The sequence below is a fragment of the Myxocyprinus asiaticus genome, chromosome 34 (assembly GCF_019703515.2).
Source record: "Myxocyprinus asiaticus isolate MX2 ecotype Aquarium Trade chromosome 34, UBuf_Myxa_2, whole genome shotgun sequence".
NCBI classification, from domain to species: Eukaryota; Metazoa; Chordata; class Actinopteri; order Cypriniformes; family Catostomidae; genus Myxocyprinus; species Myxocyprinus asiaticus.
Genome location: NC_059377.1, coordinates 35323170 through 35349074, shown reverse-complemented (window position 1 = coordinate 35349074; position 25905 = coordinate 35323170). Strand labels below are relative to the sequence as shown.

Here is a 25905-nt window from a genome sequence, read left to right as displayed (position 1 = left end):
TAAGTGTCGTTCTGTGCATGGCAAGTTTTGATGGTAAATCCAAAGAGGCAAACTTTAATACTTCACTTAACACAGTGAAGCTGATGTCTTCTTGAGTTGTTAATTATTTACAGTGGTAAACAGCAGCTGCTTGTCCTCATGTTGATGACGCAATCGGACCGTGGTTTGAAAACAAATAATATGATGTGAACAGAGACCAGAGGGGACAGGGCATGGCAGGAGAAAATGAACTCTGGTTCGGTTTAAGCAATCGAACCAAGTGTGAAAGCACCCTAAGAAGAAAGTCCTATAAAACGTACATCCTAAAAATATGTCATCTGAACAAGTTGCATTTCTGCCACTGAAAGTAAACAGGGATGAAAACACGCATGGACGATTTGATAGAAGCCTGACATTTCCTGCCAGATCAAACAGGACAGCTCTTAGGCTTACCCCAGTGACTCAGGGTAAGGCAAAAAAACGGTTTTGAACACTTTTTTTTTTTTTATGTAACTGGCTCAATAATGGTATTTTGTTCATTCATAAGAAAAAAGAAAAAAAAAAGGAAATCCTCCACAGTGTACCATTAAACAGTCTGAACATACAACAATCTTTAAAGTCAACATGAAATGGCATTTGCAATCAATTTGACTTTTGTAATGTGGCATGTTTTTCCAAGTGAAAATGCAGGTTAGGAATGGATTGGATCATGAAAAGTGGTAATACATGCCAGAATGTACAAGTGGAGCTAGCTGGGCATGGACTCTATATGACAGGTGGTTGGAGGGAAGGAGCTAAAAAACAAGAAGGCATGGAGATGTAGGCCGAGAGAAATAAAAAGTGTCGCGGCTGAGCAATTTATTACCTATTTTGATGAGATTCTGACAAGAATTAGTTTTTTCTTTGGATTGCATGCATCAAAGAAATCATGCACAGTAAGACCAGGAACATGTCTTAAGAAATTAAATAGCATGTTTCATGTTGACTTTTTACTAAATTTAGCAAATCCTGATTCTTTTGTTTCTCAAAACATTTTGCTTTCCCATTTCTCACCCTGAAGACCACCTTGGGTTTGTGTTTTGGATAGGGCACCAAGTAGGGTGTTGGGGTTGATGTCCACCCTAGAGAGGAAGCTGGCCAGTGGGTTGGCTGAAGGAGAAGTGGGTGTCTTCAGAGTTGAGGTTGGAGTTGAAGATACACTCGGGGAAGATCGAGACACAGGACTAACTCCTACAGCTGCAAAGGAAAAACAAAATCTTTGAAAAGAAGATTCTACATACATATGTAAACCTGTTTCTGCTTTTTGCGTGCTGTCATGCAATAAGGATTGGTGTATTTTTGTTGGGGTTTTTTTTACACTTCTGGGCATTTTGCCAAATACCTCACGATATGGTATACACTGTAATACACATTGCACGATTTAATACATCACAATACCTCCACACACCGGGAGTAGCATTTGCATACCAACAAAGTAAGGTTTTTTTCAATACACAAAATGAGCAAATTACTTTAGTTAAACGTCCCTTTCGTCGCATTTTCTTTTATCTTCTACCTATTAGATTATTTGTATGGAACTATACTATTTTTGTCAAAATACCAGTTACTGTTACTACTGTAAAATCCTGATAAATTTGAGTAAGGGTCACAATGTGCCATTTGAAAAACCTTTATTTTGGCACATGGCTACTCAGTGCTGTTTAGCATGTCAGGGCTATCTACTGTTTGAGAGGTTTGACTTCCTTCATTGCGCTTTAAACTAGAAAATTCTCTCTTGAATTCAAATAGATTGCATCAGTTTGTGGTCTGCGCTGCAATATTGAGGGAAGCCCGGTTAAAGTGCATGCACTCCAGAGATACAGAATAAAGTAGAATAAAGCATAGCATATTACTGGTCGTGAGTGGTTCTGTGATGACCCACACCACACTTGCGCACTGCGCAAAAAACAGGCATCAATCTCACCACGATGCGCGTTTCATATGAGAAGCACAACACAATGCGCTGAACCTCGGCTGGCCGATACCTCCATTGTTCTTTCCCTGCTTTCCACCACCCTATACGATCAGACCTGTGACCCATTTTTGCAACCCCACCAGTTGAGAAACACTGCATAAAAATATCAATAAAAGTATCTTAATTACTGCTACAATATTTTTAGAAATGGTATCGCAAGGGGGCCAGGGTAGCTCAGTGAGTATTGACGCTGACTACCACCCCTGGAGTCGCAAGTTCGAATCCAGGGCGTGCTGAGTGACTCCAGCCAGGTCTCCTAAGCAACTAAATTGGCCCAGTTGCTAGGGAGGGTAGAGTCACATGGGGTAACCTCCTCGTGGTCGCAATTATGGGTTCGCTCACAATGGGGCACGTGGAAAGTTGTGCGTGGATCGCGGAGAGTAGCATGAGCCTCCACATGCTGTGAGTCTCCGTGGTGTCACGCACAGCGAGCCACGTGATAAGATGCGCGGATTGACTCTCTCAGAAGCGGAGGCAACTGAGACTTGTCCCCTGCCACCCGGATTGAGGTAACCGCGCCACCACGAGGACCTACTAAGGGAATTGGGCATTCCAAATTAGGAGAAAAGCGGATAAAATAAAAAAAAAAAAATTTAAAAAAAAAAGGTATCGCAGTATATCGATATACATGATGTAAGCCCTACTATTCATTGACAGACAGTAGAGAAGGGACAGAAAATGGGTTTGGAGACAGTGGTAGAATCGGATCGGGACACAACAAAGGCCATATTCAAACCTGCATGTTCCGCATAAGCACCATGGCTTACCACAGTGCCACAGTTCTGACCAGTTTGCACCTACTCAAACCTGCTTATAAAGTGCTGTAAAATACTAACTACATAGTCTCACCTGAGTTCTTCATAACGTTTGTGATTGTGCTCAGGATGGAGCTGATCTTGCCTAGATCAACGCCAGCAAGGTTCACTGGCAATGACTGTGCTGATGAGGGAACCGTCACTGCGGGGGCTGTGGTCTGCTTTTTTGGAGTGCCTTCCTTAGCTTGTAAGGATTCTGTGTCTTTCTGAGTGACAGAGGACGGCTTGGACACAGCAGGAACCACACTTTCCTCTACTGTTGGAAGGAAATAAAAATTGAAGAAAAAATAATTAGATTAAGATTCTACAATTCTTTATATTTCATCTTCAAGCTTCATAACCTTCAAACCTACTTTAATTTTTATTATAAAACTTAATATAGTCGAAAATAATCAAAAGTACAACCTATGAAAAACATACTGTATGTCAAATATAACATAGTAAAGGTCAAATTGTACCTATGATGGCAGGAGTTTCAGTTTCCTCTACATCTGAGAGATCCATGTCCTCTACGTCACGATTGTCTTTGTCTCCCAAAGGTTCACTTGGTTTTGGGGAACCCCCAACAGATGAGAGGGGGCTGGGAGCATCTCCCAGAGCCATCAGGTCCTCCTCCATTGCCTGTCCATCCAGCTCTGGGTCAGGGGTACCAATCTTACCCAGGGAATGAAAGGGTGACTCTGAGCCCGTGGGTGAAGGGGCATCTTCAATGGGGGAGGGGATGGGCGAGTCATTTGGATCAGGCAACATAGCCTTCAGTGCATCGAGCTTTCGCTTAAGGTGTGAAACTCTGTTTGCAAATGTCTCATAGGCCTGCAAAGGAATGTTTTGAAGAGAGGTTGCACTATTAGCTTAAAAAAAAATTAAATAACTAAACAACACACTTTCAGAAAATTACCACATATTTGTCCAAAATTAGAGAATAAAAATGATGTTATTTTATTTTTTATATCTTAATAAAAGCATGTTTAAAGTAAACATGAAATTAGAAGTGCCCCACTTTCTTAAATACATGCCCCTGGTCTAACTGTAAACAATTAACTGGTGCTCGTTATTTCAAAAGAAAAATGCTTGTCTTCGTAATTTTGTGTCAAAATGTAAACTTGAGGGCCGTTCACACCAAACGTGTTTTTGCTTTCGTCTGTACCATTTAAAAAAATATTATATACACATGCCCTAGATGGACATCTGAGACCGTTGCACCGCATCTCGTTTTTAGATGCTATGTTAAGTTAAAAGAAACTTTTAAAATGTGCCTCGAGACACTGACACTGTTTAATTCGCTGAACTGCGTCTAGCTTTTTAAGCGCAATAGTGCATTTGGTCTGTACAGCCCCTTCCACAGTTTCTGAAACAAGCTCTTTAATTTTTCAACCCCTCCCCTCTCATATAGAGATTACCACACACATTTCACGAACCAATCAAATTTCCCGATGGATAAAATCAAGTCCCGCCGTACTTTTTGTATTAAATAGCCTGTTTCACTTAGAAATACGTCACGCACGCTGTTTCATGTTAACTTTAACTTTGCGAAACAAACAATAGATTAATATTTAATTATTCTAAAAATGTGTTAATATTCAACACTGATATGTAGAGAGGTGAACTATGAATTGAGTTAATACAAGACCCTGCACATCTGGTTGCTTGATATGAAATGGCAAAATGTGGCCCTAACATAACATAACCCTAAACCGTGTTCTATTCAAAACAGATAAGGACAATACAAACTGGTCTGGACTTCTGTTTTAGTACAAATCCAATTATGGCAAAGGGCAGTTAAACCACTAAAAGCATTAAATGAGCATTTGGTCATTATTTCTGAAAGGGCTATTTGGTGCAGGTTTCAAATATAAAGATATTTTTTGTCATGAGCCACAAAATAATGAGTCTTGTAGATAGCCTAAGGCTGCTGTGAGCGAGGAGAGATTAAGAGCTCTTGTTGAACGAAATGCAAATAATTTGATTTCATAAAGTGCTTTTTGGAAATATAACATTTTACTTATTTCCTACTGGGCCATTTCATTTAATATGACCTGATTGTTCTTTATATTCATTCTAGTCTCCCACAGTGGGAATTTTCAATGGCTATTGCAGGGCTCGACATTAAGCATTGCCATGTGCTTGGCCTTCGGACAAGTAAACTGGTCATTCACTTGTCCAAGTAAAAAAAGTTACTTGTCCGGAGAAAAATAAAAAGAACAAAAGGAAGAAAAAAAGAAAAGACTCCATCACAATTGTTACAGCTAGTAAGGATCACGTTAAGAACACAGTGCAGAAAGACGGTTACATTATTACTCTACCTCAAGCCTGTATGAACACAAACTTACATTTTCAAAGAATGTTAGTCACAAAAATGGCTATTTAAGACTGACAAAATGCATTGAAAATTTTAACAGATAAAATCCTGACAAAACCTTGCTGCTAAAATCAATTATGATGTATATTGAAAACGGATATGTATAATAAAGATAGATAATATACTTTAATGTATTTTTTTTAATGTTATAATATTAATGTAATTCTAATAAAATAATTTATGTATATTGGTACACTGCAGCAGCCATATCAACCTGTAGCTCAAGACCGGTTGCCCACTGAAGCTAAGCAGGGTTGAGCCTGGTCAGTACCTGGATGGGAGACCTCCTGGGGAAAACTAAGGTTGCTGCTGGAAGAGGTATTAGGGAGGCCAGCAGGGGTGCTCACCCTGTGGTCTGTGTGGGTCCCAATGCCCCAGTATAGTGACGGGAACACTATACTGTAAAAAGGCACCGTCCTTTGGATGAGACATTAAACCGAGGTCCTGACTCTCTGTGGTCATTAAAAATCCTAGAGCACTTCTCATAAAGAGTAGGGGTGTAACCCCGGTGTCCTGGCTACATTCCCCCCATTAGCCCATCTCAATCATGGCCTCCTAATAATCCCCATCCACTAATTGGCTTTATAACTCTCCTCTCCACCAATAGCTGGTGTGTGGTGAGCGTACTGGCGCACTATGGCTGCCGTCGCATCATCCAGGTGGATGCTGCACACTGGTGGTGGTTGAGGAGAACCCCCTGTCACAGTGTAAAGCGCTTTGGAACCACTAAGGTTAAAAAAGCGCTATATAAGTGCAGACCATTTACCATATTAAAACTGACTGATTCACGTGGCAGAGAAAATAGCTCAGACACATACATCAGATGGAGCTTTAGAGAGATGAGAGGTGTAACAGGTCTTCAGGATGATGCATAGGTCTGATTTAAGTGTTTCTCTTCACTCTACAGATGGTAGCACAACGCATTTTTGCAGTTTCTGCCTTTCTTGCTGTATTATAAGGGAGCGCCACGATGTAAAGAGACAAAATTATCGCTCCAATATTGCGCGCTTGCGATGAAGACATTTTGTTTATTTATAAACAGGAGCAATAGTTTTATTGCATCTCTCGCTTACAGAGACGTGGTACAACACTATTTGCATTTCCAGTTAACAAGTTTATACCCGTTAATATATGTAACATCTAAGGTTCACAAAAAATGTGCTTCCCCACTGTGCGCGCTCACAAGCTGCTGAACGCTGCATGAGTGAATACGAGATGGAGAGAGAGCGATGCGAAAGAGGGAACTCCCAGCATTTTGAAAGTGAAGCATGCAGGAATTATTAACATTGTGCTAAATCCCCTCAATCCCGTGCTATTGAGCTAATTTTCATTATTGAGGTTTTAATCAGACAACTTGTCTGGATGGGCAAGTAAAATTCTCTTTAACTTGCCCGTTCAAAATTCCACTTGTCCCGGACAAGCGTTAATGTCGAGCCCTGCTTATGTATTACAAATATTTTAAAATCAGTACTTACCACCAAACACAGAAAACTGCACATTATTTTGAGAAGTGTCAGTAACCTGTTTAGCTTATGTTAAGAATCACATTCAATGACTGCAACTAGGCGTATCCTTTCAAAACTGTTGAGCTGAAATCTCTAGTTATATGTTACAATTACATTCATGCATTTGGCAGATGACTTTATACAAAGCCACTTGATTCAAGGTATACATTTTATCAGTATGTGTGTTCCCTGGGATTCAAATCCATGACCTTGGTATTGTTTGCACCATGAGCAACATGAACTCTTGGGTTGACCCCAAAAATGATCCCTACTTAAAAATTAAATGAATACCTAACACTCACTTTAGCAACAATCTTGACCTCTTTGTATTGCATCTCGTAGAATATGTCTGCGTTCTCCAGAGCTTCCATCAAGGGATTGCCTTTTTTGACCTCACCATCCAGAAACGAAATGAACTCCTGAAGCTTTGCGCTCCCATCTTCAAAATCTCTGGAGAACCTCTTACCTCCTGCCTTGTCTGAGAAATGAGATGCAGAAAGAATGAAAACATGAACATTTTGAAAAGAACTATATAATAATGCATGTCCATCTAACATTCTAAATTCAGAATACAAAAAGCTTCTTGGTTTAGTGACCTTTCAATTTCTTAAGAGCCTCTGTACTGCATACATCCACTCGCATTGCTGCTAACTGTTTCTCTTTAAGCTCAATTTCATCCATGGATTTCCTGTACTTGGACAGATGCTCGATAAACGCTGAGGGCTTGATGGGTAAAAACAGAACAAATGCATGTTAGGAGTAATACAAGAGGGAATTTACATTTAAAATGGGCCCTACTCAAGGGGCCCAAAGATTAATTCCAAATGTAAACTCTTAATATTGACTATTTACCACAAACTCGGCCACAATCTTGGATTTCAGGGCAGCTTTGGAGTTGACAGGAGCTGAAACTGGGAAAAAAGAATATCAGTAAAATTTTAATTACATCTCAAGAAATTCAAAAGTACACATCTTTTATGGTTTTTAAATGTGCTAGACTTCAAAACATACAGACAAGCCTTGAAATATACTTCTAAGGGCACAATTAACTTTGTTTTGTTTACAACAACTGTTTCTGTGTTGATGAGTAATTAATTTTAGTAGATGGTTTGGTGTGCAAGTCTGACCTTTTGGTGGTGGTTCTGTCTGAAGTAGTCCACTTTTGAGCTGACTGATGAACTCTTCTGAATAGACACTTCTCTCCTCCCAAATGGACAGGATCCTTCCCACAGACTTGATCATTTTAGAATCCTTCATGGCACTGGAAGGAAATACATGTCATTTCATGAAATCAAAGTTCTTTACAGACATTCAGAAACAGCCAAACTGAGTCCTTTGGCACTATCTGAGACAATTTCAGTGCAGTCCTCTACATGGCTAAATTTTGCGCTATGCAAATAAAATATGTCTGTTATTAGCCACTGGCTAATAAATATTTAGACTTCACTTGCCAATTGAGTTGTGTAGTGGCAAGGCACCAAGATCCTTTTACTGAATAAATAGCTGGCGATTATGGAGCTGGATTCAGCCTTTTCTTTTACTGCGTGTTGTGTCTCGTGAGCGCGCACTCTGAAGGAAATTGACCTTATTTGGCTGCAGTGGGTCCTGAGGTGTCATGGATCACGGTGTCACCATCGCTTTAGTTAAGCCATGATATGCCATAATGACATTTACATTGCATTTAACAATGTCAACTCTGATTTTGGTTCAACATTTCCATGGACTGTTTTCACAACATGCTCCGTTTTACAGCATGGATACAGATCAGTAACACGCCTGTGCTGAACGTCTGTTAGAAGGTAAAAAAGTGTTGCAAAACTCAAGAGCTTGTAGATTTAATTTTGAGAACTTGTACAGTAACTATTTGTACAAGCAAGTCATACACATTATGCAAGTATTGTTTCCTATTGCTTCATTCCATGTATTGCGTGTCCAAAGACGAGACCCACACACTCAATTTTCATTTCATGTCTCTTTTTAATATCCCTTAATATCTTATAAAAGTACACATTTCCTCGCAGAGCTGCTGGATCTCTTAAAGAGACGGTGTCATTTTAGCGCTTGTTATACATATCAATGTAAACACAATGTAAATTGCACAAGTGCATAAAAAAACATTGAAAACAATTTAGTTATTAAGTATAATAAATGTGTATAATTATTTAAAGGTATAATCATACATTATGAAGTATTTTAACTGCAGAAAACACTGTAAATATTAAATAATTTAACAAATAGGCTCTTGCGGGGCCTGGGTAGCTCAGTGAGTAAAGACGCTGACTACCACCCCTGGAGTTCGTGAGTTCGAATCCCAGGGCTTGCTGAGTGACTCCAGCCAAGTCTCCCAAGCAAACAAATTGGCCCGGTTGCTAGAGAGGGTAGAGTCACATGGGGTAATCTCCTTGTGATCGCTATAATGTGGTTCTCGCACTCGGTGAGGCACACGGTGAGTTGTGCATGGATGCCACGGTGGATGGCGTGAAGCCTCCACACGTGCTATGTCTCCACGGTAACGCGCTCAACAAGCCACATGATAAGATGCGTGGATTGACGGTCTCAGATGCGGAGGCAACTGAGATACGTCCTCCGCCACCCAGATTGAGGCAAGTCACTACGCCACCACGAGGACTCAGCATGCACTGGGAACTGGGCATTCCAAAGAATTGGGGAGAAAAAAACAAAAGCAAATAGTCTCTTGCAGCATCTATGCAGGGGTTTGGTACAAATTTGAAAAAATAAAAAAATTGCATTAAAATCTTGATGTAGTAGCACTTAAATTATTATTTTTGTAATATAATTATTAAATAATGGTTATTGGTGTAATTCTATGTTCATTATTAGGTTCCAACCTTGTGAATATTTTGTTAAAAAAAAAAAGTGTATGAAATTTCAAAAAGTGACAACAGCTTGTATCGTTATTAAAAATGCAATATCATGACATTTGAATTGACAGAATGTGAAATTTAAAAAAAATTTTATAAAGCTAAAATGTGATAGAAATGATAAAAAGTCAAATATAAAATAAAATGTACAATGCAGCATACTATATTGTGTGAAGTCATATATATGAATACTATAGATATGTGAAAAGGCCCCCTTCTTGATTTGCTTAATATCTTTTTTAGTTTCATTTGCATTCCGCTTACATGTCGTCATAAGTCTGGTGAGTAAAAACAAAAATTTACTAGCCAATGGCAATTCTTTCTCCAACATGTCCGTAGAGGGTTGTAGTGACATGTAAAATGTAGGCCACAAATTAAAAACTGGGCCAAACCACAAAGACTTAAGCATAATGAAGATTTTCTCTATCTGGACTGTATCCAAAATCACTTTGTTTTAATTTAGAAAGTTCAGTGCTTTAATACTGTGAAAAGAGAGTGAACTAGGCTGTCAACATGGATGAATGTGATGATACAGAAATGTACATTTTACTAACTTGACTGTCAATACTGTAACTATGAAAATATTTCCAAATATTATATCTATTGAATAAATAGGAGTATAGCCTTGTGGCACCCCATCACAAACTACTGTTCACAGATGGAAATAATTAATTTTCTACTACATAGGATACTAACTTTAATTTACTAACCCAATTTAGAACTGCATGGAAGGTATCAAAGCATGTAGGAAATAGAACACTGTGACCAATATGCCAAAATCTGCATTGTATAAAGTCATCTTAACCAAGATTTCAAGAGAGATGTTACTTGTGACTGAGAGCTTGTCAGAGCTTGTGATTGAACTAAACAAACAAACAAAACAAAAAAATTCAGGGTTGTTCTGGTTCTCAGAGAACACTTTAAAGAAATTCGTTTGTCAGGCAGTCAGTTACAGAAGAAACAGAGTTTGAGAAGCTTGAGTGTGCAAACATGGAGCGCACCAATTTACAGCACTTGTATTGTTCGGCTAATCCTTAAAGTTCTTGTTCATGGTCAACTATGACTAGTAGAGGGCAGTAAGTGTTAAATTATGTTAAGATATACACTGGCAGCAAAAAGTTTGGAATAATGTACAGACTTTGCTCTTTCGGATGGAAATTGGTACTTTAATTCACCAAAGTGGCATTCAACTGATCACAAAGTATAGTCAGGACATTAGTGGTGTAAAAAACAGCACCATCACTATTTGAAAGTCATTTTTGATCAAATCTAGACAGGCCCCATTTCCAGCAGCCATCACTCCAACACCTTATCCTTGAGTAATCATGCTAAATTGCTAATTTGGTACTAGAAAGTCACTTGACATTATATCAAACACAGTTGAAAGCTATTTGCAGGGCTCAACGCTAAGGATTATTTCTACTGGCCCGGTTGGGCCAGTGCTTCTGATTTTCACTGGCCCTGCCAAAATTTTCACTGGCCCCAACACAAAAATGATAAATAGCTGTTTGTACTATCATGGCTTTAAAAATGTGTCCGAAGATAAATATATTTTACATATATTATGTTTTTAAGACCATGTCCCGCAAAACTGAATCACATTTATAATGTGCAAGATATGATTTATGCCTTATGTAATCCCATATAAGCGCTTTACAGATATAAATCATATTAACCTCAGTCGTCCTGCCATTTACACATGAGTTTTTAAGAGAAGAGTTCTGTTGTGCAGATGATGGGTTTTCGGTCACCCATTTAGTCAAGCTGTCATGCAACTTTTGCCCATGTGTAGTGTATTCACACAGAGGATCAAAGATTTAATCACTTAGTTAAAGATGTGATTATTGGCTGAATGTAATAAACATATGAGTTCCTGAGAAGAGACTTGCTACCAAATCGGTTGTGACATGTAATATACATTAAGGAGATATTAGGCCTAATCTGTGAATTAACAATGTGTATATAACATGAAGTCAGACAACCTAAAGACCAACACAGACTGATGCACAAAGCACAAAAACACCTGTATGGTCCAGAAATGAGAAATATAACAGGTGTTTCATGAGGATGATATGAAGTAGACTGTTTTGAATATTCATCTTCACCCTGCAGCTGAACAGCTCTGATAATAACAGCCTAATAGCCATAGTGATTTTGCTTCTTTTCATATCAAACACTATTATTATGTTGAATTAATGATTATGTTTTGAAACTAACCTAATTAAATCTATACTTACATTTTGGATACTGAGCAGCTCGTGATTTCCAGGCACGTGTATAACTGGGGTTTAACAAAGTTTATTACGTTTCATTTGGCGCTTCATCTCTAAAGGCAAATTAATGAGAGAAAATGTGCTTTATTTTTTACAGTGGGAATAAAACTTGCGCTCTGTCCCTTTAGGCGAGCACATGCATGTTAAACAGTCTACGCTGCACGGAGAGATATGATGATGAGACATATGCATGGAGAGACATGGATTTTCAGTCCTATAGAATGAAACCGGATTTTTCCCCTTTTTTTCTCCCAATTTGGAATGCCCAATTCCCAGTGCGCTTTTAAGTCCTTGTGGTCGCGTAGTGATTCGCCTCAATCCGGGTGGCAGAGGATGAATCCCAGTTGCCTCCGCGTCTGAGACCATCAACCCGCGCATCTTAGCACGTGGCTTGTTTAGCGCATTGCAACGGAGACATAGTGCGTGTGGAGGCTTTACGCCATCCACCGCGGCATCCGCGCTCAACTCACCACACACCCCACCAAGAACAAACCACATTATAGCAACCACGAGGAGGTTACCCCATGTGACTCTACCCTCCCTAGCAACCGGGCCAATTTGGTTGCTTAGGAGACCTGGATGGAGTCACTCAGCACGCCCTGGGATTCGAACTAGCGAACTCCAGGGGTGGTAGCTAGCGTCTTTTACCACTGAGTTACCCAGGCCCCTAGAATTAAACTGTTGATTTTTTTGTGTTCCAATGTGTGGATTACTGCTTTTCAACAACATGTAAAAATGAAAAATGTGGGGATTTCATGCTACGAAATTCATTAAGTGGGTTTTTTTTCTTCTATTTTCTACACATTGGTAATAGCTGCTGCTAAGACACTTGGAAAAGAGCGAGGATAGTACTAGGAGAGCGCACTCGATGTCTGCACGATCTTGTGCGTGCACGCGACTGTGCCTTGGCGTGTCCACTATATTATGCTCTCATGCATCTTTGCGAGATAAATAGAACCATGCTTGCTCGTCGGTTAGAATACTTGGTTCGCTCAGTGTAATTGTTGTGCTCTCTCACTTGTTGTTTTCTTGCACTAATGTTATAAATGCAGCACTGGCCCAATCGGGCAAGTGACAGCTCTAGCAACTGGCCCGAATCTCTCTTACACTGGCTCCGGGCCATCAGGCAGTCCTTATTGTCACAAACAGCTTTCATACAAAGGTGTACACTACAGTCTTCAAAGACAAAGGACAACAGGCTCAAACAAGGACAGAAAGAGATGTGGAAGGCCAGATGTACAACTAAACAAGAGGATAAGACTATCAGAGTCTCTCGTTTGAGAAATAGACGCCTCACATGTCCTCAACTGACATCTTCATTGAATTCTACCCGCTCAACACCAGTTTCATGTACGACAGTAAAGAGAAGACTCAGGGGTGTAGGCCTTATGGGAAGAATTGCAAAGAAGCGCGTCATTGTTTACATTGTTTTTTTAAAATTATTATTATTATTATTATTATTATTTGGAATTTTTTATTTTATATTGTTTTGAAAACAACAAAAGAAACATTTAATTTTAATCACACATAGCATGGATGCTGTAAAAAAGCCATTCGACCAAACAAACACTACTGTCAAAGTCCCTGCCACAGGTCTTAAAGAGACAGTACCGTTTTAGCACTTGTTCTACATTTCTAGGTAAATCTTTGTAAATAGTACAAATTAAGCATATAAAATACATTGTATATTCAATATAATATATGCAATTTCAATACATATTTATTGAATACATGGACTACATAAAAAAAAAAAAAAGCTAAAATGTCACCAAAATTATGAAAAACGAATGAAAAAATTACATTTGTAAAATTGATATGGCCGTAATTTAACAAGTTAGAGCTGAATGATAATTTCTTTCATACAGTATGTAAGCAAATTGGAAATTATAACTGAAATATACCCAAATTAATTTCAATTAAGTGAAATCGAAATCTAATCATGATATTGTGATGTATCGCGATATATCCAGAATCGTAACATATGTATCGCAATATGTATCGTATCGTGAGGTGGCTGGCGATTCCCAGCCCAATTGTTGACCAATATTATTATTATTATTAACTTTCTTCAAGAAACGCAAGATCTTCTCAAAAGCAATGCGACAAAGAAAATAAAACATAAGTAATCCATCGAAAAGAAACACTTGTTTAAGAAAATAAATATCAAATAAACATCACTTCTTGCAAAATAAATAAATGAACGAATTAATGCGGAGTTCATCTTTTGGCTTTCATAATAATCTTTTGCGTCTTTCATTTTGAGGTGGTAAAACAGATCGCTTGTATTACGAGTGACTATATCGTTGTGCGAAACAGTTTGCAGATGCTATTTTTCTGCTCTGTGCCAGCTTTTGTGAACCCACACCAAAGATTTCACAGCTGTTTAATAACAAGCTCCTCTTTATTTTCTTGACCTGTTTCGGACTCATCCAATTCTGTGGAGATTTCTTTCTCCACTTGGGGTTTTCCTGGGTCAAAAATGATCAAATAGTGCAAGTGATCATGCTCTGAGCTCTCCTGTCTCTGGAGTGCAAATATTCGAAAGCCTGCTGGATTCACGCGCACATTTCGGAGCTCCAGAGACAGCGCGCGCCACAGTCACGTGAAACATTCACGTGTCAGATGAGAAGAATATTTAGCGTTTTTGAAGCACCAAACAAGAGAAAAAGGTCATTACATTTGCTTGGGAGGCAGCAGAAAAATTTTCAATGCTGAAAAAACCCTGTATGTTTCTTCAATTCTCTCAGTCTCACATGAAGCCCTGCCCACTGACTGATAAGCCCACGCTGCGCACATGGATATTTACACATCTCGTTATCCATGATAAAGCTAAATCTCTATGACTTTATATCGCCACAAAGATATACATCATCATATCGCCCAGCCCTCTGCTCACACGCTTACAGCGCGTGTTTATTTACCCCTTTTACACAGAAATGGACAATTATTCAAATTAAATATGTCCTAGTGTGATTATTAAACCACAGATTTAATTAAATACAGTCTCCATGTGCTGCGCACTTCAGTACACAGGTGAATATGTGAAGCCGTTTATAAGCTGAAAACACACTGATCAAAACAACACATTTGAGCATCACAGCCGTGACAGTAGAAAGCGCACATATACTCTAAAGCGCACAGCGCCTGGAGACATTTTTAAACATACTCTATTTTTAGCTGTTTAAATCAATTATTAACCAACACTAACAAACCTCGATTAAATAATATTTCAACATCAATGCATCCGAACTGGCAGGATTAGTAACTGATGCATCGAGAAAACGAGTGAGTCTTTACACCCCTAAGCTTTTGGTATTGTGAAAACCCTAGTCAAGACTAGTAAACTACAGAGAAACAGTGTATGGGTGTGATTTTGGATTTTGGTTAGAGATCCATTTCTTTTCATTTTTCTAAGCAATCAAAAACTTTGAGCTCAGAGTATTGATACACAATATTTAAAAATGAAATATCATTCGGGCACAGCCCCAAAAAGAACAATGTAGGAGGAAGCACATTACCTCTCTTTGAATTGTTAATTAGTTACTATCAATTACTTAGTTATTTAGTCAAAGCGACAAAGTACAATAATCACACAGTCAATCCCCTGGAGCAACATGGGGTTCAAAGATCATTGAACTAAACCCAATCACCTTACGTTCACCAGAACAGATTCACAAATACAGATTCAAGAAGTGCTCTTCTCCTAACAATTGCAGTGCTGACAAAACTTTACCCACTTGAGGCCAATTCACACAGCCCCGACAAACTCCAACAACACATTTGTTGGGTCAATGTTTTCACACCATTGGTGTTTGTTGAGCCAGTCTGTTAATGTCAGTTATGCTTCTCAAAATTCTAAATCCAACTCCATCCAACTGCCAACTTTAGAATGTTAAGAGTTTGTTTGGGCAGTGTGAATTGTTTGGCATCAAATCTATGTCTGCTCTATCTAAAATTCCTAATTATATCTCAGTGATGGAACTGAGGGTTAGGGTTAGGTTAGGGTTCAAAGCACCACCTAAACCATCCTAAAACCATTTTGTATGAAAATAGAACATTTTGCAGCTGGGTCCTTGACAAATAAGAAGTGATAAAAATGAGAAATCTTTGTCAAATCTAATTTAAAACATGTCAAGTTCATAGAAATGCATTATTTGTGTCTATGTTGGTTTTACGCATTTTTGAAAAACTTTAACAGCATTTTCTACACATATTTTTTTTTACTAAAAATATCATGTGGTGTAACCATTAAGTTAAACATATTAAATATTGTCCTTGCACCTTGAATACATGAGTTTACGCAACTTAATCATTGATTCAAGTATATCAGGAGGGGCCTGGGTAGCTCAGTGATAAAGACGCTGGCTACCACCCCTGGAGTTCGCTAGTTCGTTGGTACGAATCCCAGGGCGTGCTGAGTAACTCCAACCAGGTCTCCTAAGCAACCAAATTGGCCCAGTTGCTAGGGAGGGTAGAGTCACATGGGGTAACCTCCTCGTGATCGCTATAATGTGGTTCGTTCTCGGTGGGGCGCATGGTGAGTTGAGCGTTGTTGCCGCGGTGGATGGCGTGAAGCTTCCGTGTCTCCGTGGCAACGCGCTCAACAAGCCACGTGATAAGATGATAAGACGAGGTTGGTGGTCTCCACACAAAAAAAATAAAGTCAAGAATATCAGGACGTAGGGGCCTGGGTAGCTCAGCAAGTAAAGACACTGACTACCACCCCTGGAGTCACGAGTTCGAATCCAGGGTGTGCTGAGTGACTAAGCAACCAATTTGGCCTGGTTGCTAGGGAGGGTAGAGTCACATGGGGTAACCTCCTCATGGTCGCTATAAGGTGGTTCTCGCTCTCGTGGTGAGTTGTGCGTGGATGCCGCGGAGAATACCGTGAACCCTCCACACGCGCTATGTCTCCGCGGTAACGCACTCAACAAGCCAAGTGATAAGATGCACGGATTGACGGTCTCAGACACGGAGCAACTAAGATTCGTCCTCCGCCACCCGGATTGAGGCGAGTCACTACGCCACCACAAGGACTTAGCGGAGAAGGAAAAAAATAAACAAAGAATATCAGGATGTTTTCTTAGGGTTACACAATATGACCAGAACAAAATGTGTCTTCTCATTAAAATACCAAAATATTGATATTTAATTATATGACAGTCTTGAAGCCTATATTTTGTTGGGGGGGTTTTTGTCACATGACAACATGGCTACCTACATGTTGGTTGCACCACATGACTTGAATTTGGTGGATTTAAAAAAAATATGAATAATATATTAAAACAAAATTGCTTTACTGCACTACTCATGCCAACATTTCTTTTTGCAAGAACATATTTTTTTACTGTCTCTTGACAGTTACACCACATGACATTTTTTACTTAAAGCTCCAGAAAAAAAATATTTAAATGACTTTGAACTCAGTAAATTAAAACATGTTTATCTTAGAGGTGTTCAAGTAGTTGTTTTGTGTGAATTGCATTTTTTTATATATATATATATTTAACTGATTTAATAGATATGAACAAAAGGAACAAGTCACGTCACTGACCAAACTAAGTCACATAATTAGTTTTAGTCATTGCAAACTGTTCTGATGTGAAATTCTACTCTCATTGTGAACATGCATTGCTGTAATCAATGCTGTATCACAGCGCAATTACAAATTACCAAAGACAGCAAGACTAAATACATAAACAGCACACCATTATACCAGAGATACAGATATGTTCACTACGCTTGTTTAAGAACAAACTTAAGTTCATAATGAAAGCAGTCTTACCCGACAAGCTTGATAGCTTCTAGCAGCACATCAGTAAAGGTCGTGCGGTAGACGATGGCATTTTTCCTTTTACAGTTCTGAATGACATCATTAGCCAGATAGAAGAGATTGATCTTGTGGGACGCTTCCGCTGGGAATAAAGAATAAAGACAGAGGAATTAAAAGACAACCTAACTCTCAGTTTAATTATAAAACAATCTGTTCAACAGTCTATTAAAAGGCACATAACCTTTGTCTAATTAGGTTTTGGGGGAAAATTATTCACTGGTGCAGAATTGTGATTCTTTGCACAAAAATGTATAATCTGAATTAAGTAAATCGTTAAGTAATTCTGTTATTAAAAAAAGAATATGCAGGACAAAACATTACAGATACAGAAAAATGCTATGCGGTGTGCAACACTGCACAAACAGCATGAAGAGGGCATCCGCGGTGGAATTTATACCGAACTGACTATGGTTCATTTAATGTGCAAACAATGCGACGGATCTTTCAGGTAAGTTTAACAGCCATGGACAAAAAGACTTAAGCTTTACTTTACAACATCTTGAAGAAAACAACAAAACAATGTTCTGCATCATGAACTCTAAATTTAAAGGAGACAGGAATCACAATTTAAAAATTTAAAGCCACAGAAAAAAGATGCACACTTATTGACAACAACAAAGTTTAAGGTTTCTGATAACAGGTTATTATACACGCTTATTCTATTTCTTTTTTTTGGGGGGGGGGGGGTATTTTTCCCCTTTTTCTCCCAATTTGGAATGCCTAATTCCCAATGCACTCTAAGTCCTTGTGGTCGCATAGTGATTCGCCTCAATCCGGGTGGCGGAGGACGAATCCCAGTTGCCTCCGTGTCTGAGACAGTCAACCCGCGCATCTTATCACGTGGCTTGTTGAGCGCGTTGCCACGGAGACATAGCGCGTGTGGAGGCTTCACGCCATCCACCGCGGCAACCACGCTCAATTCACCATGCACCCCACTGAGAACGATACCACATTATAGCGACCACGAGGAGGTTACCCCATGTGACTCTACCCTCCCTAGCAACCAGGCCAATTTGGATGCTTACGAGACCTGGCTGGAGTCACTGCTTATTCTATTTCTATTGGGACAGAGCAGATATATTTTAAGATCTTTATACAGGATACCTTACAGAGACTCTCTGAATCTAAACTGAATTGAATCATGAGCAATCTAAAGATTCAAATCTCTGTCTCTAAATGCCCAAACATACTCGATGTAAATTCATGAACGCAGACGCATCTTGCTACGCAAACTCGATTTCACGCGTCGTTGCTTTGTGAAATGTGTCAGAGCGCAATTCATAACCTAACGCAAGTACACACTGTATTCTCAGCATTGCCGCAAGGGATGCTACAGCGGATTTACTTTTTTCAATCAACAACTGTCATGGCAGGGCAGCAATTTGTGGAGAGTCTTGCCGAGCAAGTTAGATTATACAAACATATTTTTCTGTCATCATTTTAGCAAATACAAAAGCACACTCCTCAACTGTCAACATGTTGACTCCATATCTGGTTTCGTAGCACCTAAAAAACTCTTTCGCCCCCTTGTGGTCCAAGGTCTGTAACCACAAGAGCAACGCACAAGTGCACATACTGTACGTACAATGGGACCATGCGTTGGCAAAGCGCTGGCGTTTGCGTACTTGCGTGAAGTATGTTTGGGCCCTACTAGCATTATGGCCCAAACATACTTCACACACGTACGCAAACCCGAGCGCTTTGCCAATGCATGGCCAACGCGTGGTCCCATTGTACATACATTACGTGCACTTGTGCATTGCTTTTGTGGTTACAGACCTTGGACCACAAGGGGGCGAAAGAGTTTTTTAGGCACCATGAAACCAGATATGGTGGAGTCAACATGTTGACAGTTGAGGAGTGTGCTTTTGTAAAATGAGCATGCAAATCATAAAGAATTTGTTCAACTTCACGTTAAACGACAATGAAGAATTTAAGAAAATTGCAGCGCTTTGTCTAAAATTCATCATACTGTGCTAACATCATAATTTAAAGGATCATTCAATAAGCACTACTTTTGCTACACAATTGTAATATTTCATTATCATGATCCTTCTCATTAAAATTTAGGCCACATCCACACTAATACATTTTCGTTTGAAATGAATGTTTCTTTATGTTTTGGCCTTCCGTCCACACTAATGCACAGGGCTCCAGACTAAAAAAATTACTTAGGAGCCAATGGCTCCTAACTGAAACATTAAGGAGCCAAATGGCTGTTTCTAGTTACCAAATCATATAATTGCTCAATTTAGATTGTTGTTCAGAAACAAGAAGCATAAGCATAAGAAAAGGAAGTCAGATGATAACCCATTAATCTGAGGTTTAATAAACAGTATATATAGTTGAGAAGATATGCAAGTTTGCATTCTCCTTTTGTCTCATCAATGTTCACACGCCTTTCATAATTTATAAAAATATAAGAGATAAATTTGTACTTATTTTTATTTAGTACTGCCCTTCAGAATCTACATAAGCAGATATTTACATAAAGCATAGTATGCATATAGTAGTGTGTTGCCTTCTTGAGCATCAATGAATGTTAGCATCTTGTGTAATAGTTGTGTATGAGTCCATTTATTTGTGACAAAAAAGTGTCAAAAGCTGGGACTGTGGTGAGGGACTTGTAATTATAAAGAAGCCCAACATACACAAGGACTTCTTATTTTGAAATGTCTGTGCTCCCAATTGTGAACACACTGACGGATGATTCGCAGAGAAAGTGACTCTTGATTCAAACTGCTAACCTGAGCTCCTGAGTTCAAACCCTCAGTTCTTTTTGGAATCGGGTGATTCATGAAAAAGATCCGGTTCAAAAGAGTCATTTGTTTACAACTCTCTCGCGCTAGGGTTTGTTGTTGCGTGCAGTGCAGCGAGCTCGTTAGAAACAGAATGGTGGTGCGCGCTCTAAAGATGTATTCAATAACTCACAAGATATCTGACAAAACCACAAATGAACGCACACAACCCGACTGTGGCCAGTGGCGACTAGATTTTAAATTGTCGCAATCAATTATTTTTGGTCGCATTTGCGACCATTTTAGTCGCAGTCTGGAACCCTGAGACGCCGTTTTTGACAGTGAAAATTAGCTTTTCGAAAATGCTCTCCCAAGTGGATACATTTGAAAACACTGTGTTTGCGTTGTAGTGTGGATAGGGGAAACGGAGATATCTGAAAACGATGACGTATTTGTTGCCATGTGACGTGGTCATGTGATCTATTCAACCCAAAACAATCAAGATGCCATCACATTTATATACAATATAGTTAGGATCAATTTTTGTTTTGCATTTTTGTCACTAAAAATTCTGCAAACACACCATTTACAAGTGTTTCTAGCAGTTCATTCCTGCAGCAGCGCTGCCCTCTACTAGGGCACCTGTCAAAAGTGTAAAACACAAACAAATGACTCTTACGAGACGGCTCTGTTGAATCTACAGCACGAAACAGACAGTGCTGCCGGAACAGTCTGATTCCTGAAAGGATGACTCATATGAGCCGATTCTTTTGAATCTACAGCGCGAAACATACAGCGCTTCCTGTATATTCCGGTATAGTATTAATCTTACACTGATGTGCAAGTTATGTCCAACTCGAAATTAAATAAGAACTGTTGAAGTCTTACAAGCTTTAAGTACAACATTACACAACAGAACACAGTCTAAACTGTCTCTGGAACTGTCACTGTTATGTCATGTGACTTTAGACCTGTGAGACTTTAATCAAGCAGTGCAGTTACTGACTGGTTGTTCATATGACAATGTTTAATTAAAGATACACGAGTGGGGGCCTGGGTAGCTCAGTGAGTAAAGACGCTGACTACCACACCTGGAGTTGCGAGTTCGAATCCCAGAGCGTGCTGAGTGACTCCAGCCAGGTCTCCTAAGCAACCAAATTGGCCCGGTTGCTAGGGAGGGTAGAGTCACATGGGGTAACCTCCTCATGGTCGCTATAATGTGGTTCTCACTTTCAGTGGGGCACATGGTGAGTTGCGCATGGATGCCGCAGATAATAGCGTGAAGCCTCCACATGCGCTATGTCTCCGTGGTAACGCGCTCAACAAGCCACGTGATAAGATGCACGGATTGACGGTCTCAGACGCGGAGGCAACTGAGATTCGTCCTCCGTCACCCGGATTGAGGTCAGACAACGCCACCATGAGGACTTGGAGCGCACTGGGAATTGGGTATTCCAAATTGGGGAGAAAAGGGGAGAGAAAAAAGTTTTGTAATACAAGGAATTTATGTATTTTTTCAAATGAATGAAATATGCCATCACATTTCTTGTTAGTTTAGAGTCCAGATATAACCTAGTTAGGATCAATTATTGGATTGGATATATGTCTCTAAAAAGTCAGCAAACACACCTTTTACAAGAACAATTACATTTATTTCTGATTTGTTATATCTGCTCTGTAGAAATCTTAAAGAATCTCATCATTTGGCAACAGACTGCAGAGGAGAGTAAATCCAATAGGAACTGCATTTCTCATTTTCAAATAATTCTTCCTCAAAAGTACTAAAAGAACTACTGGAATCGTTACTGGAACCGTTAAGGAACCGTAATCGTTAAGAGAAATCAGAACTGGAATCGTTAAATTCCTAACAATTCCCATCCCTATTCACACTGCATTCCTTCAAAGGCGACGGAAGTTTACTCGGAATTCCTGACTGACGGTGGAACACGAGGACAATTGCGTTTCATGGAAATGACACAAGGCCACGCTTCCAAGGATTTTTATTTTATTTTATTTTTTTGCATGTACATTAAGGAGATTTAAGCATTTTCAGACATTTCAGTATGGACGAGCAGTTTTGGAAAACATCTGAAACGGCAGTGTGAACGGAGAGCTTTTAAAAATAATATCCGGATTAATGTGGACGTAGACTAATTTGTACTCTAAACTGCAAAACAAGCGATGTAATGTGACAGCAACATCTCACTTATCTTGTGGTCGATTGTTATACAAGCAGTGCAAAAAGCTGACATGATTGAGAAACAGGACATCCTGAACCATTATCAATGACTTATTCTGTGCCTTTTAAAAAGAATTAAAAGCACTTGATGAGGCAGGCAGAGCGACAAGCAAGTGATAAAATTGACTACTAAACACTGAGCTACATGTGGGTAAAGAACACAAAGCTATTATGGTGAGCATAGAACATATTTCGCTACATCATTTTAGAGAAATTCCCAAATAAACACATCCCCAGAAGCTTATTAGGACAAACTATTGTAAAACAAGACAAGAAAAATGACAGAATATGCTAGCTAAAGAAATGGAAACTTGCATTTAAGTTCCTGCTTTGCATGGTAATTCTCTTTAAAGCATATGGATCAAGTGTACTTATTTATATAGAAGATTCTCTGAGCTCAAAAATTACATGTCTTTAGTTTACATTGACTTTTTATTCACAATATACTCAGGCTAAGTATAGTATACAGCAAGGCTAGTCAACAGGCGGCCCAAATCCGGCCCACCAGTCATCTTTGTCTGGCCCTCCAACTGATTTTTGATCAAATTGTCTCGCCATCTGAAATACCAGAGAGCGCTCTGTGCAAAACTCAGCGTTCATAAGCACTAGCCTCAGCAATCACCGGTGAGTTGAACAACGCTCAATCTGATTGTGTGGAGTGCGGTCAAATCTACAGTTTACAGTACATGTAAAAAATGATCACCACAGTTGTGACAGAAATGTTGTCAGCACATATGCACATTAGGCAACAAAAGAAATCGATTATGAAAACTGAATGTTCAAAGAAAAAGCGCTGTAAATGTTTGCTTTTATTCACTACTCTTGAAGTGTCAAACGATCGTGTCTCATCTGTTCAGGGTCTGTAGGGCTTGGAAAAAAATTATAACGTGAAATTGAGCCTGCAAATACAGCTGTGTCAGCCCTCTCAATCACAAACAGCATCAGCTTGGTTTGTTGCTCTTTTGCCAATGATTACCTACACAATATCTGGCTCCTGCACTGGCTATTGTGTGTAAACTCACAATACTTGCAGGACTAATTTTTTTCTTTACTGAATAAGATGATACTTTATAGAGAACATGGAAGAATTAAATTTAAATGCATATAAAATGCATTTTATATGACCATCGTTTTCATTTGTGGGTTGATATTGTGAGAGGGCTTTACAGGTCTAAATGTTTCTTAGTTTTAATAATTTGTAAACAATAGCCCTAAAATGTTAAAATGATTATGTTTTTTGTTTCAAAGTAAAGTTGATCAAAATGTATTTGTTAGAGTATAAATTATGTTTGTTCTTCAGCCAGATCTTAAGGAATTTATGGCCAGAGCTTAAATTATAATTCAATATACAGTATACCCTGTGACTATTTTAATATGAATAAATGCACAGTATTAAGGGTGTTTAAGTAACATGTAACTTGCAATGAAAGTGTTAGCTATGATAAACACAGAATTTATTTTTGGCCCCTGCCAAGTTTTCATCTGGATAATCTGGCCCCCACAAGAAAGTAGTTGAAGACTCCTGGTATACAGTATATACAAATTTATGGATATACAGTATATTAGAGCTGGGCAATATTTCAAATATTCACTATTTGTTAAATTAAGCAATATTGTGAATACAGCATATTTCTGCACAGTAATCTGGGATAAAAGAAAGCATTTTAATGTCCAGGAAAATAAAAAAATGGCACAAATCACCTTTAATAATAACATAAATACTAAGCTAAAATACATAAATATTACACATTTCAATTTAATGGAATTAAATTAAGAAAATTTAAATAAAACTTTTATCTTTAGTTTTTACAGTATTTCACTAGAGATTACTCAATTCAATTTGATGGAATTTTATGAAACTGGAATGCATAAATCCTTAAAAAACAAAAACAAAATACTCAGCGACACACTATTAACACACTATGGTGTTAAAGGGATAGTTCACCCAAAAATTCTCTCATCATTTACTCATTCTCATGCCATCCTAGATGTGAATGACTTTCTTCTGCTGAACACATACAAAGACATTTAGAAGAATATTTCAGCTCTGTAGGTCCTCACAATGCAAGTGAATGGGTACCAAAATTTTAAAGCACCAAAAGCACATAAAAGCAGCATAAAAGTAATCTATAAGACTCATGTGGTAAAAGGAATAATCCAGGTTCAATACAAGTTAAGATCAATCGACAGCATTTGTGGCATAATATTGATTACCACAAAAATGTATTTTGACTTGCACCTTTTCTTCAAAAAAAGCAAAAATCTGGGTTACAGTGAGGCACTTACAATCGAAGTGAATGGGGCCAATTTTGAATTTTAAAATACTCAATTTTCAAAAGTTTAGCCACAAAACGTAAACAATACACTTGTTAACATGATTTTTGTGTGATAAAATCACATACTAACATTTTATGTGTAAAGTTGTAGCCAATTTTAAAACTTTGTTGCCATGACGATGTAATTTAAATAGCCCCTAAAACATTATTTAAACAACTTTCAATTAATACACCTGCTTTAACAGAAGAATTAATGTAAGTGCTTTTAAAAAAAATCATTTCACATTTCTGCTTTTAAACCCTCCAAAAATTGGATCCATTCAATTCCATTGTAAGTACCTCAATTTTGGCTTTTGGATTTTCATTCCATACACATTCAGCACACAAATTAAAATCACGTTATCTCCTAGTTTGATTATTAAACCACAACGACTGCGATTTAATGAGATACACTGGCGGCCAAAAGTTTGGAATAATGTACAGATTTTGCTCTTATGGAAAGAAATTGGTACTTTTATTCACCAAAGTGGCATTCAACTGATCACAATGTATAATCAGGACATTAATAACATGAAAAGTTACCATTACAATTTGAAAAAAAAAAACAATCAGAACTTTTTAAACTACTTCAAAGAGCTCTCATCAAAAAATCCTCCACATGCAGCAATGACAGCTTTGCAGATCCTTGGCATTCTAGCTGTCAGTTTGTCCAGATACTCAGGTGACATTTCACCCCACGCTTCCTGTAGCCCTTGCCATAGATGTGGCTGTCTTGTCGGGCACTTCTCACACACCTTACAGTCTAGCTGATCCCACAAAAGCTCAATGGGGTTAAGATCCATAACACTCTTTTCCAATTATCTGTTGTCCAGTGTCTGTGTTTCTTTGCCCACTCTAACCTTTTCTTTGTGTTTTTGTGTTTCAAAAGTGGCTTTTTCTTTTAAATTCTTCCCATAAGGCCTGCACCCCTGAGTCTTCTCTTTACTGTTGTA

At 38.6% G+C, this 25905-nt stretch overlaps 1 protein-coding gene across 3 annotated transcripts in view; it reads right to left on the bottom strand.

Moving 5' to 3' along the window:
• rprd2a (regulation of nuclear pre-mRNA domain containing 2a) overlaps window positions 1-25905 on the bottom strand; it is a 46501-nt gene that overhangs the window by 8991 nt on the left and 11605 nt on the right. For 2 of the 3 annotated variants that reach the window (XR_007894640.1, XM_051671757.1), the window contains exons 2-9: window positions 17613-17742; window positions 7800-7933; window positions 7525-7583; window positions 7269-7395; window positions 6975-7150; window positions 3267-3621; window positions 2843-3064; window positions 1033-1215 (exon numbers count right to left, since the gene is read on the bottom strand). Coding sequence is in view for 2 of the 3 variants with exons in the window: in XM_051671757.1 (XP_051527717.1) it covers window positions 1033-1215; window positions 2843-3064; window positions 3267-3621; window positions 6975-7150; window positions 7269-7395; window positions 7525-7583; window positions 7800-7933; window positions 17613-17742 (1386 nt within the window). In the remaining variant the exon portion in view is untranslated. The remainder of the gene's footprint in view (window positions 1-1032; window positions 1216-2842; window positions 3065-3266; window positions 3622-6974; window positions 7151-7268; window positions 7396-7524; window positions 7584-7799; window positions 7934-17612; window positions 17743-25905) is intronic. The other variant, XM_051671758.1, reaches the window with a different exon arrangement.